The 12,973-nt window shown below is 40.3% G+C and overlaps 1 protein-coding gene and 1 long non-coding RNA gene across 5 annotated transcripts in view; one reads left to right on the top strand and one right to left on the bottom strand.

Moving 5' to 3' along the window:
- The window catches only part of LOC116469810 (uncharacterized), a 146,515-nt gene extending 139,335 nt beyond the window's left edge, over positions 1-7,180 (bottom strand). The window contains exons 1-2 of one of the 2 annotated variants that reach the window (XR_009213690.1): positions 6,927-7,180; positions 4,358-4,411 (exon numbers count right to left, since the gene is read on the bottom strand). This is a non-coding gene — a long non-coding RNA (uncharacterized LOC116469810). Of the gene's footprint in view, positions 1-4,357; positions 5,822-6,926 lie in introns of those variants that run through there. The other variant, XR_004248349.2, reaches the window with a different exon arrangement.
- An 839-nt stretch (positions 7,181-8,019) lies between these two features.
- The window catches only part of PKN2 (protein kinase N2), a 143,683-nt gene continuing 138,729 nt past the window's right edge, over positions 8,020-12,973 (top strand). Inside the window, exon 1 of one of the 3 annotated variants that reach the window (XM_032155445.2) lies at positions 8,020-8,376. In XM_032155445.2, the coding sequence (XP_032011336.1) occupies positions 8,329-8,376 (48 nt within the window). In that variant the 5' untranslated portion in view covers positions 8,020-8,328. The remainder of the gene's footprint in view (positions 8,377-12,973) is intronic. The other 2 variants (XM_032155444.2, XM_032155446.2) reach the window with 2 other exon arrangements.

Genomic DNA, 12,973 nt, shown 5'->3' with positions numbered 1-12,973 from the left:
GCACCACAGATCTTAAACTCTGGGAGCACAGAGAACACATCCCCATATTTACAAGTAGAAAAATATTACTATTCCAGAATCATCAGAGGCAGCCTTATAGATTAGAGCAGCAGCTCTCAAGGTGTGGTCTGAGGACCCCTAAGAAACATTTTCAGAAGGTCTCTAAGGTTAAACCTATTTTCATAATGATATTTAGATGTCGACAGTCGGGGTCAGAGGCTCACGCCTGTAATCCCAGCACTTTGGAAGGCTGAGGCAGGTGGATCACCTGAGGTCAGTTCAAGACCAGCCTGGCCAACATGATGAAACCCTGTCTCTCCTAAAAATACAAAAATTAGCCGGACGTGGTGGCGCACGTGTCCAGTAATGAGGAAAACTGTTTTCCTCATTATAGCCAGAGTGACTTGTTTAAAATGAAAAATTTATTTCCATTACTGCTATGATAAACATCAAGTCTTTTTTAAATTTATTTTTTGAGAGAGGGTCTTGCTGTGTTGCCACACAGCAAGCTACTCAGGAGGCTGAAGCAGGAGGATCACCTGAACCCGGGAGGTGGAGGTTGCAGTGAGCCGAGATTGCACCACTGCACTCCAGCCTGGGCGACAGAGCGAGACTCTGTCTCAAAAAAAATGAATAAATAAAAATTAAGATATCACTTTCCTTTTTCACTTGTATTCTCACATAGGGGTAGGGTGGAATTTTTCAGAGGTTGTGTGACATAGAATGAGGCCATCACTCTGATGACTAATGAAATGTGAGTTGGTATATTCCGGTTTTTTAAATTCTTCAGTTTTAACTTCAAATACAGTGAACATCACAATATATAGCCCACATAAAAACTCTTTAGGGTCTTCAGTAATTTTCAAAGAGTATAGAGAGATCCTTAGTGTCTTTGTTTGGGCTAATGTAACAAACCATACAGAATGGCTTATGACTAAAACAAATTTATTTCAGACAGTTCTGGATCTAGAAGTCTGAGATCAGGGTGCAGCATGGTCAGGTTCTGGTGAGGGCCCTCTTCCAGGTTGTAGACTGCTGACTTATTGCATCTGCACATGGCAGAAAGAGAGCAAGAGAGCTCTCTGGAGACTCTTTTATAAGGGTACTCATCTCATCCATGAGGGGTCTTCAACCTCATGACCTAATTACCTCCTTAAAGGCCCCCACCTCCTAATATTATCACATTGGAGGTTAGGATTTCAATATATGAATTTGTAGAGGACAATATTCAATATAAAACACTGAGGGTAAGAACAAAAAGTTCAGCTTCTCAATAGTGTTTAAAGCACACTTTCTTTTCATTACTTCAAATACATACAACTGAAGCAGTTAGCATTCATTCAGTTGATTATATAGCAGGTTGAAAAAATGGTATTTTCTGGTACCCTTTTCAAAAGAACAGTTTATATTTTGAAGAAATGTCCAAATAATCTTATTTGGGATAACAGCTGAGAATCAGAAAAACGTGAGTATGATCAAACCGTAGCAGGGAAAGGGGCAGGATTTGCTTGTTAATGTATTGAGGGTGGAAAAAGAGCAATAGACCCAACATTGGGGTGAAAGGCATCAGATCCTGTCGTGTGATCCCTCTTAAATGTTTGGTACAAAGTTAATGAATTCATGAAATGCTTGAAGACAGAGGGTTTTGGTAGTTAAGAGTTACGGGCTGGGCTTCTGATCCCTATCAATATAGGCATAGTCAAAGAACAAAGGTGATAGAGGAGTGTTGTGGGAATACATGTGGAGGGAGAGAGAGACGCAGGAAAGTATTTGTGAATAACCTTTCAGGGTCCAAAAATTGGACTAGGAGAAAAGAGGCTCTTGACTTTAGAGGCTATTCAAGGCAAGCTTACTTTCAAGGCAAGCTTACCTAATTTTCTGAGGGCCATGGAGTCCCTAGCTAACAACCTAAATTTCTATAATACATACAGAATTGCCCATACACATACACACACAAATATCTACTACTTAAGAGATACTATACTAGGCTATCTAAGACACATGGGCCTTTTCTAGCGACTTAAAGTTTAGTGTGAGCGCAAGACTGTATCCAATGATACAAAAAATTGCCCAAACAGATGTATGAACAAAGTACTATGGGAAGGTTCATATGAGATCTAATATGTACTCATTGTTTATAATTTGTACATTTGCTGGTGTCAGGATCCTTTGGGAACAATAAGCAGAATGGGTAGAGATGGAGTCATTGGAAGAAGAGATAACACCAGTTAAACTGTGTTGCTGGTCCTAGTTACTTGTATCCTGTAGGCAGAACTGTGGTGTCATGCTTTCTCTGATGGTTATCTCCTTGGCTTAATAGCCTAGTTAAGGCTGTTTGCTTAAACACACATATGCACACGCACACGTACACGCAAACTTAAGCAGGAAGGGAAATTTATGAGGAGAATATAAGGAACCCAAGAACAAAGAATAGAGTAGCTGGACTTCCTGGAAAACTGGAGTTAGCAACTATTAAGACATTGAGAACCAAACATGCTATATTTCCTCTGCCATCCTGGGACCACATATTCTCTCATCTCTGCTTCTCTTTGAACATGACTAGATTCTCCTGTCTATTAAATCTATTGGCTTCTCTCCATTTCTACTGCCATGACCCGACTTTAAAGTACTACCCACCCTTTATTTGCCTGGAAAACTAAAATGGTCCCCTAATTTTTCTCCCCAAATCGACTCTTGGCCATTTCAAAACTGTTTTCCTCATTACAGCCAGAGTGACTTAAGATGAAAAATTTATTCAATGGTATTTCCATTACTGCTATGATAAACATCAAAATCTTTTTTAAATTTTATTTTTTGAGAGAGGGTCTTGCTGTGTTGACAGGACTGGTCTCTAACTCCAAGCCTCAAACGACCCTCCTCCCTTAGCCTCCTGAGTTGCTGGGATTACAGGAACAAGCCACCCTGCCTGGCTTTCAAAATCTTAAACATGGAACTGGATTACTATTCACCCACATTCAGTACCCTTCATTGTGGTACCACTGTCTGTGCCCCCTTGTTGCTCTCAGGCATGGCAAAGGTTTGGCTGATGAAAAGAGAAAAAAATGTGAGCCTACACTTTAAGAACCATGCTTTACCACTTTTCCTTCTGCCATGACAATGACAATGTTAGATTGCTCAGTCAGCCTCACTCCAGAGTGAAGATGTCATGGAGCAGAGCCATGTTAAGCATGTAGGATGGGAGGTAAATAAACCTTCCTGTAGACCACTGACAAGCTTTTGGAGTATTTTGTTACTCAGCATAACCTAGCCTATCCTGATACATACGGTCTACACACTCTTACTTATTCCATCTCTTTGCTATAGCCTACTTAGCCTTACAGTAATTACAATAAAGTTTCCCCCTCCCACATTAGAACTGTTTATCTATGTTATTCTCTCTCCCTGGAAGGCTCTTTACACCTTCCCCCCCCCCCCCCCACCCCAGTTAACATTTACATACTTATGAGAACTCAGCTTAAGTGTGAAGTACTTAGGAAAAGATTGTCTGCCCTATGTTTAAAGTATTATGAATTTACCTTATCATTATACCTGTTTTACCAAACTACAAGTTCCATGACAAAAGCGACCAAGTATGCTTTGGTAACCATTATATTCCCAGTGACAGGAAGAATTAAATTCTTTTTTCATTCCAAAGAGCAGTTTTTCTGCATTGTTGTGCACATGGCAGAAAATGGCTATCCAATCCATGGAACAACACCTTGCCACTCTAGACTGCCAATTGATCAGCATTCCAATGATCTGTTTCCAAAGTCTTAGAGGGAAAATCTGATTGGCTAAATCTGGATATGGTCTATCAGTGATCTAATTATAGTTTACTGGAAGAGCTATGTTAAGCAGAGTCCACATGGCTTCAGAGATATCTTTGCGTATAGGAGGAATTTTCAGTCAAGTGGATGTGGACTGAGTTGACATTCTAAAAAGCAGCTACTGTAGTCACTATAGTTGACTTCTCTTCTGTGTTCTTAATCAAGAACCCTGTTCTCAAAATTATCTTCAGAGCATATACAAGAGAATGATTTCTACAACGGGGTTTCTTAAGGAAGAAAAGGGTGGTGACCAAGTAATTCTTACTCTGCCCTCTGGAGTTTTGCCTTTCCTTAGGCTCTCTTACTTTGATTACCACTGCTACTTCATTCTAATCTTTTGGAAGCAGGAGTGGGCTTTTTCTTCTAACATGGAAAACAACAACAATGAAAGGAAAACAAAACAAAACAAAACTCTTGTATTGATTCTCCATCATACTATAGGGACAAGTTTGAATTTGCAAACAGTTTACAAATATTAAGGACGAGCAAAGGGAAATACACAACGGAAGGCAATAAAAAATGTGACTCACAAAATAAAGGTTTCTGGCCCTTTCCCTGGATATATGGTTCCTGTCTCATTTCACCTGAAATTTAAGGAAAAAGAGGGCCCATATTATCTGAATATCTGTTTCAAAAGCACAGAAAATGAAAAAAAAAAAAAAAGTTGTTAGCTTTTCTAGAATTTTTCATGTAACATCCCATCTTTAAGAAAAAAGATAACACTTTCTATTTCTAGATTTTTGGTCATTTCTACTTCTTAAAGACCTTTAAAATATTTATGAAAAATTTAAAAAGGTACCCACATAACTAGTGATACAATCCAGATATTTTTAAGGACTTTGCCATCTTAAATGGACACTAAAAAAACTCTTCTTTTTTTTATTGTTACTGTAAATTAGACCATAACTTCTGAACTATATTTAAGATTCTCTAAACACATTTGTAAATAGGGGCCCAATACAACCCATCTGAATCAACCTGATATGTTTCCATTAAAACTTTTTCAAATGTGCTTCAGTCTGATAAGTATGATCCATGTCCTATTACATTTTTTTCCCCCTGAACAGAGACTGTGACCTGGGTAGTAAATTTTAGCTTAAATGAAACTAATTTGCTGTTTAAATCATCACATATTTTAGATTATCAATTGTTGGCTTCCCTTTTGTACTACTTTCCCTAGCACAGCTAATCTCAGAAATAATTCCATAACTTTAAAAACTTTGTATATCTGTTGCTTAAATTTACACGTGAAATGTAAAATTAATATTCCTTATCAACAGTGGTGTGCACCTACAGTCCCAGCTATTTTGGAGGATGAGTCAGGAGGATCCCTTGTGCCTAGGAATTTGAGGTTGCAGTGAGCTATGATGCCACTGATGTCAAGCCTGGGCAAAAGAGCGAGACTGTCTCAAAAAAATTTTTTTAAATTATTAACATTGTTTTAACATTAGAAGTGTGTAAAATTTAAAGTCTTTTTCTACGGTAAAAATTTAATGCTTTTAGTTTAATATCAATTTAAAGTTATTATAGTGGCATGGTGAAGGTTAAAACAAGCATGGATGGCAATTAGGAGACTTGGGTAATAGTCCCCATCTCTGCCATTAAGTAACACTGTTGTCTTGCTCCTAATTAGCTAAGGAAACTATTCGTTATTTTTTTCCTACCTATAATAGGAGCTAAGCTAGATATTTCAAGTCACTTCTAGTTCTAAAATTACATGATGCTGAAATGTGAACATTTATATCTAAATCAATTTTTACAAAGCCTGCTCATTGACTGTATTTCTAAGCCCCTGCACAGTTAACTCTTAGTTCCACCATTATTAATCACCTTCTATGTGTATGTCAGCCATCTCAAATCCATTCTGCAGTAAGCCATGACAAAAATAAATTTGTAGGCCGGGCACGGTGGCTCATGCCTGTAATCCCAGCACTCTGGGAGGTCGAGACGGGAGAATCACGAGGTCAAAAGATCGATACCAACCTGGTGCCAACATGGTGAAACCCGTCTCTACTAAAAATACAAAAGTTAGCCAGGCGTGGTGGCATGTGCCTGTAGTCTCAGCTACTCAGGAGGATGGGGCAGGAGAATCACTTGAACCCAGGAGGCAGAGGTTGCAGTGAGCTGAGATGGCACCACTGCACTCCAGCCTGGTGACGTAGCAAGACTCCGTCTCAAAAATAAGTAAATAAATAAATCTGTGTGCATTCAATGCCCCTGAATTGTACACTTATGGTTACAATAAATTTGATTATGCATTTTACCATAATAAAACATTATACACACACACACACACACAAAGGCATGCAGTGCTTCCCTAACACTGTATCTATTACTTAAAATTGCATTATTGTTGTTCAGACATAAATTGGCTTCCCCAAAGAATTCTCCAGTCACTCCAAGGATAAGGACTTTTTTTTTTTTTTTTTTTTTTTTTGAGGCAGAGTCTCACTCTTACTGCAACCTCTACCTCCTGGGTTCAAGCAATTCTCCTGCCTCAGCCTCCTGAGTAGCTGGGATTACAGGCGCACGCCACCATGCCCAGCTAGTTTTTGTATTCTTAGTGGAGACAGAGTTTCACCAAGTTGGCCAGGCTGGTCTCGAACTCCCGACCTCAGATGATCCGCCTGCCTTGGCCTCCCAAAGTGCTGGGATTACAGGCGTGAACCACGGCGCCTGGCCGGATAAGAACTCTTAATCCTTGCTGTAACTCCAAAGCCTAGGACACCATCTGGCTTTTAGTTACCAGGAAAGGTAATCATATCCCGGCCTTTCCCAGTGTTCTTTCATGTATTTAATTATCATTTTCAACCAAGGCAATATACTAGACATATAAATAGTTGTAAGACTTGTGAAGTACACACCAGAAAAATTCTTTATCACACATACAATAAGTTAGAGTTCAGAAACTGTGGCCACAGAACTCCAGATCCTCAATACATGTTTGCTGAATCGATATATGAGACTTGAGAAGGCAAAAGGATAAACGTTAAGTCCTGGCATCAGGCCAACAGATTTACATGGAGCGTGTGAGAAGTACATAATGTTACACTTCCTAAGAAATATGTCAACGAATGCCCTTTCTAAGTAGCAACGTACCTAAATAACACCACTTTCTCCAGGTAGTTTTTAACAAAGGTATTGTACCGCAGCTTCAAAAAATCAAAAGTTACGCGTTTACCTATCCATTCACTGCTCAGACAAAACAAAAACAAAAGCTACCTGTAGGAGACTTCGAAATTCCTTACCATAGTGTCATTAAAAACAAACACCTACATTTACTTTACTTAGCTATATTTTACTAAGTAGTCAGGTTAAGCTTTAATGCTTACCACGCCAAAGAAAGTTGGCTTTTTTCCTTTCCCAAGGGTAATCCCGTCCCACCTCCCCCTCCCTTAAATAAAGTTAAAACAGTCCAAAAAACCAGCTAATTCTCAGCTCTGTAGAGTTCTCCAGTACAAGGAACAGTAGTTCAGCCTCAAGAAAAACGCATCTTAAAGGATGTACATTAAAAGTTGCCAGGGATCCAGCCGCTTACATTTCATGAAAAGTACAGACCATATCCTTTTAGCCAGCTGTGCACCTTAACTGGTTGAGAAGGCGCGCTGGGGGCTGGGTTTGAGGGTGAGCAAAAGGCAAGATTATTAGTTTGGGTTGATGTGGGGGTCAAGGGGAGAGCAGAGGAATAATCTGTAAGATCTGAGTCCCGAAGCTCTTTGGGTTGTGGAGGTTAGAAAAGGGCCTGTTAAAGTTAGGCCCAAGCTTCGGCAAGGTGGAACTGGGAAAAAAAAAAAAGAAAAAAACAAAACAAAACCCGAAAAAACAACAGCGAGCAGGCTCCCGAGTTCTAGCGTTCACAGTGAAGCCGTTAAACGCAGCAGGAAAGTAGGCGTGTGTTTTCTTCCTCTTCCCGCCTCCCCAGAGACTCGAGCCCAGTCCTTTCCCCTCATTTTCACCCCAGCTGAGTCCAATGGCTGCCCTCGGCGCGGAGTCAGGTCGGAAGACGCCCCGCCCCCTCCCCGCGCTCGCCCTGGGGAAGCCCTCTGCCCCACCTTCGCTGCCGGATGAGAGGCAGTGGCTGCCGCCGTCACGTGTGCTGGCAGCCGCCAAGTGAGGCCGCTTTTGCGACGCGGTGACAGCCAAATGGTGCGACAGGAGGAGCTGCAGCCGCGGCCGCAGCGCCCCGAACGTAAAAGCTTGAGGCGGATTCTGGCGTCGCCCAGGGAGCGACTAGACCAACATTCCGGTGTAGGCGGCAGTGGCGGGTGGCGGCCGGCGGGCGGCGAGAGGAAGCCCGCTACGAGTGCCCTCGCTCCCCGCCGCTCTCGATGAACCCGACGGAATAAGCCGCGCCTCCAGCAGGGGCTGCGCCTCCATGAATCCCTAGTTGTTTTTTTTTTTCTTTCTCTTCCCTCTCCTCACCCCCACTCCGAGCCCCGTCTCGCCTTCTCTCTTCGCCAGCGGCGGCCGCGTCCAGGTGTGGAGTCCATACCGGAGCGCAATGGCGTCCAACCCCGAACGGGGGTTGATTCTGCTCACGGAACTGCAGGTAAGGGCCGCGGCCCTGGCGAGAGGCGCTGGCGGAGGAGACAGGGAGAGAGCCCCGCGCGGCGTCGGGGACCGAGGAAAGCCCTGCGGCCGCCGCGCCCCTAGCCCGCTAAGTGCGGAAACTCCGGGATGTCACTCGGGAAATGCTTCCCTCGGGGAACCGCTTCCCTCGGCAGCCGGACCCTCTCCCCGGCCAAAGCCCTGGCCTGCCACCGCTTTGGTTTGATTCTGTCTACCAGAGGGGACCCCATCTCTGCAGCCTTGCTGCAGCGGGAGCCTGCTCTCGCCCGGTCCCCGGAGAGGCCGGCCCGTCGCCCCCTCCCTCGGTGTCAGAGCTACCCGCGAACGCCCTTGTCGCCCCCTCCCTTCGCGCGGCCTGGCCCTGCCCCGCCTTTCCTCCGTACACCGCTCCTTAAACTCCTTTGAATGACTCCCAAGATGTTTTCTTGTCCCTCCCCCTCCCCTCAGACTCCGCACAAAGAGCGCCCCCATAACTTCCAGCCCCTAGACAAGTTTTTTTTAAAAAACGAGTCTCACCAAATGCTTGCTTCACTTCACCAACCCTCTTCAGGTGACAGTTTCTATCCTCTAGTTTGAGGGTTATCTTTTTCTTTTCTTTTCCTTTCTTATTTTTTTAACCGAGTGATAAATACGTGGTGCCTTTTTCGGCTACCCCTGCCCAGATCCGGGAGCTCAGATGCTGATGCTTTTCAGACTTTCATTTTCCCTCTCATTTGAGCACCAGAGAAAGAGCTGCATAAGTTGTTTACTAATGAGAAAGCAGTCGACTGAGGGAAAACATTGGGCACCACATGTCTGCAAAAGATGAGAGCAAAATAGATGGCTTAGTTAAGTCCATGTCGAGTAGTAGTATTATTTCCCATTTTCAGATAAATATTTGATGATGTAGGCACGATTTTTGTTTTTAGATCTCTATGGTGTACATGGGGACTTAAGCTGCCCTGTCGGGTTTTTCATTACTTGGGAGTGTTCCAGAGGTGTTTGTTTTTTGACTTAAAAGTTATTTTGCTTTATTTTAATATAGTTATCTTTTAGCTACTCGAAGATTGTAGATGGGAATTAGGAGAAAAAAATAGCATGCCTGCATTTCTTTTTGTGTGTTGGACAGTTAATTTTTTTTAAAAAAAGACTAAATCAAGAAACTCTGAAGAGTTGATTCTTGATGATGTCAAAATTAAGTATTGCAACTGCATCTAAATTTCTTGTTTAAATATACTTTTTAAGAAATTTCTTTATAAGTTTGGTTTCTTGTGCAGTCAGACGTAAGCTTGAAAACGTTGGTATAATAGTTGATATTTCCTCCACAAAAATAGAGATTTTAACTATGTATACCAATGCAGTGTTGCACATTTTTAGAATCCTTTCGTAATGCAAAGCTGAATTTCATATAATTGAAAATGTTGCTATGTAATATTTTAATTACAGTTAGCCTTTTATAAGCAGATCTTACAGCATACCACATTTGCTAAATGAAAGGAATTTACTATTTTATTAATAGTAAATAATTTACATGAGCTTTTAAAATGAAGATTATGTGAGGCAAGTCAGAAATACTTTACATTGCCTGGTCTTGAACCATGAAAAACATACTTTGGTTTTGATTGAGAAAGATGATAGGGTCAGTTTTCTTTTGAATTGAGCAGTGTTAGAGTTATATTTGGCATTGGTACTTGTATTTTATAGAAAGTTGGCATAAAAGACACCTACTTTGGCACTGGAACTGAAAATATATTTTCATGTATATTAAAATATAACATTTAGGATCTTTTAATTAATAAGATCAATTTTGATAATAAGGAAGCAAGCAAAGAAGGAAGAAATTTTAAATATGATGACTTAGGAATACGACCAAAATAGAGGAACACCTGAAGTTAAACTTCTAGATAAACTGAAATATAACCCCTTCCAGAAAAAGAATAGTTTTTTTTAAGTGTTACCTTATAGGTTGTCATATATCCAAGTCATTTTCTTGGTTTATTTGACTCCCAGTTTTGATAAAAGTTACTGCATTTAAACTTTATCGTGTTTATTAAAATGTTTGAGACTATTACTTATATCAACACTTAAAGATAAATAGTCATAAAGTTTGCTTCTCCAAATATTTCCATCTATTCAAACATTTTATTTCATTAGGTCCTGAAACAGTGTACAGTAACCAAGTATTTATTAAACTTTTGTTTCAAGATTTCACTTTTTTAAAAAGCTTCTTGTTTGAATTTAGACTGAAGTACTGTTTAATATGAAGTTCTTAATTCTTCTCTGCCATACAGATTTTAAGTATTTAAGAAGTTTTGTAGCCAGTTTTAAGATGTATTTAATGGTTAAAACTGTTACTTTGCTATGTATCCTGTCTCAGGAATACTTGTTTTACTCGGAAAGTTACATATTACAACCTAGCTTTGATGAAATTGATATTTATTTAGAAATATATCCAGCTTTTCATTATTTTTTCAAATTGTAGAATTGAAATACTCCATTGCTTGAGCTGGAATTGGCTTTTGGTCATAGAAAGGCAAAGTAAGAAAATCTGAAACTACAGTATTCTGTCTTGTTAATTACTGTAATAGCATGGAGTAATGTTTTTAAGTATTGCTAGTAATTCAGGAGGCTTATTCAACAAGGAAGCATTAATAAACTATGTAAACTTTGGTGGCTAGAGGTTTCAAGGTATAAGGAAGAATATTTACTGTAGTAAAAATAAAAATCGGCTGTTTAAAATGGCCAATTTCTAATTTTTATCTCATAACTAATTTGTTGCGTTGTATTCTCTTTATTTTTTTATTTGAAGTATAGCAGAAAACTTAGACATTTTTGCAGTGCCAAAGAAACTAAAGTTTATTTCCAAGAAACCTGGATTAATGAAAACTGTAAAGAATCTCAAAATGAAAGTGTTGGCTAAAATGGTAATTTTGTAGAATGCAGACCAAATATTGAGCAGTGTACTAATAAAGCTACCTTGTTGATTATTGGAGATTCATTTTCTTCATCAAAATGCCCAATAAAGTGTTGGTCTGGGAATCTTAAATTCCATTCTCAGCAGATTTTATTTAGATAGAGGTAACTTGCTCAAGTGGAAAGTTGAGATAGTTACCCTTAAATTACAGGGGTTAATTTCACCAGTTATGTAGTATCTACCAAAGCTATATTGGAGGATATAAAGATGACAAGATAGGTTTTTGCTTTCCAGAAGAGAGTATAGATAATTGTACTAGAAGATAATTATAAGAGAGTACAAATAACATTTTAAAAATTATTTGCTATATATCAGACATTGTACTTAGTATCCTATACACCTTATTTGATCTTCACAACAATCCAATAAGGTAGGTGTTATTTCCATGTTATGGATCAAGAAACTTAAGTTCAAGAATGTTAAATAAATTGCTCATGGTTACATTGTGTGTCTGAGTTTGAACCCAGGTCTGTATGTTTCCCACTACACTATTCTTTTTTTTTTTGAGATGGAGTCTCACACTGTCACCCAGGCTAGAGTACAGTGATGCGATCTCTGCTCACAGCAATCTCTGCCTCCCAGGTTCAAGCGATTCTCCTGCCTCAGCCTCCCGAGTAGCTGGAATTACAGGCACCTGCCACCACGCCCGGCTAATTTTTTGTATTTTTAGTAGAGACGGGGTTTCATTATGTTGGCCAGGCTGGTCTTGAACTCCTGACCTCGTGATCCGCCTGCCTCGGCCTCCCAAAGTGCTGAGATTACAGGTGTGAGCCACCGTGCCCGGCCCCACTACACCATTCTTTAAATTGCCACAGTTCTGGGGAACTATAAATGTTTTGCATCTAATATTATAGTTGTATGAACTTTCTACAAATTGGCCAAAAATGTAATTAACCAACATTAACCTTACACTACTTGTTAGCTCCATCTGTAACAAGGAAAAATGATTTCTACATTCCACTTGGTAGTCTATAATTTAGCAGTGTTTTATTATTGTAGATACAGTCTAATATTTCACAAAGAATAATAGTACAAATAATCTTTTTACAGGGTTTCTTCATTAAGAATTACTGTTTCTGGCCGGGCGCGGTGGCTCACGCTTGTAATCCCAGCACTTTGGGAGGCCGAGGCGGGCGGATCACGAGGTCAGGAGATCGAGACCACGGTGAAACCCCGTGTCTACTAAAAAAAAATACAAAAAATTGGCCAGGCGTGGTGGCGGGCGCCTGTAGTCCCAGCTGCTCGGAGAGGCTGAGGCAGGAGAATGGCGTGAACCCGGGAGGTGGAGCTTGCAGTGAGCCGAGATTGTGCCACTGCACTCCAGCCTGGGCGACAGAGCAAGACTCCGTCTCAAAAAAAATAAAAAAAAGAATTACTGTTTCTAATGAAAGGTGTCAGATGCTTGCCCAAAACTTCCCAAAAGATTTAACATTACTCTGTAGACTATGCTTTGCTTTAAAATTTTATACTCATATGTAACCTAGCTCTGTGTTTGACACTTAGTAGGTGCTCAATACATTGATGAGAAGGCTCCATTTGTCACGTAGGAAGAGGGATGTCTAGATTATTTTAAGAGAAGTTCATTATAATCTTTGACATATGAAATTACGTAGTTTTCTTTAAT

The sequence above is a fragment of the Hylobates moloch genome, unplaced genomic scaffold (assembly GCF_009828535.3).
Source record: "Hylobates moloch isolate HMO894 unplaced genomic scaffold, HMol_V3 SCAFFOLD_5, whole genome shotgun sequence".
Taxonomy (NCBI): domain Eukaryota; kingdom Metazoa; phylum Chordata; class Mammalia; order Primates; family Hylobatidae; genus Hylobates; species Hylobates moloch.
The sequence above is the reverse complement of the archived record's forward strand: the minus strand, read 5'-3'. Positions and strand labels throughout refer to the sequence as shown.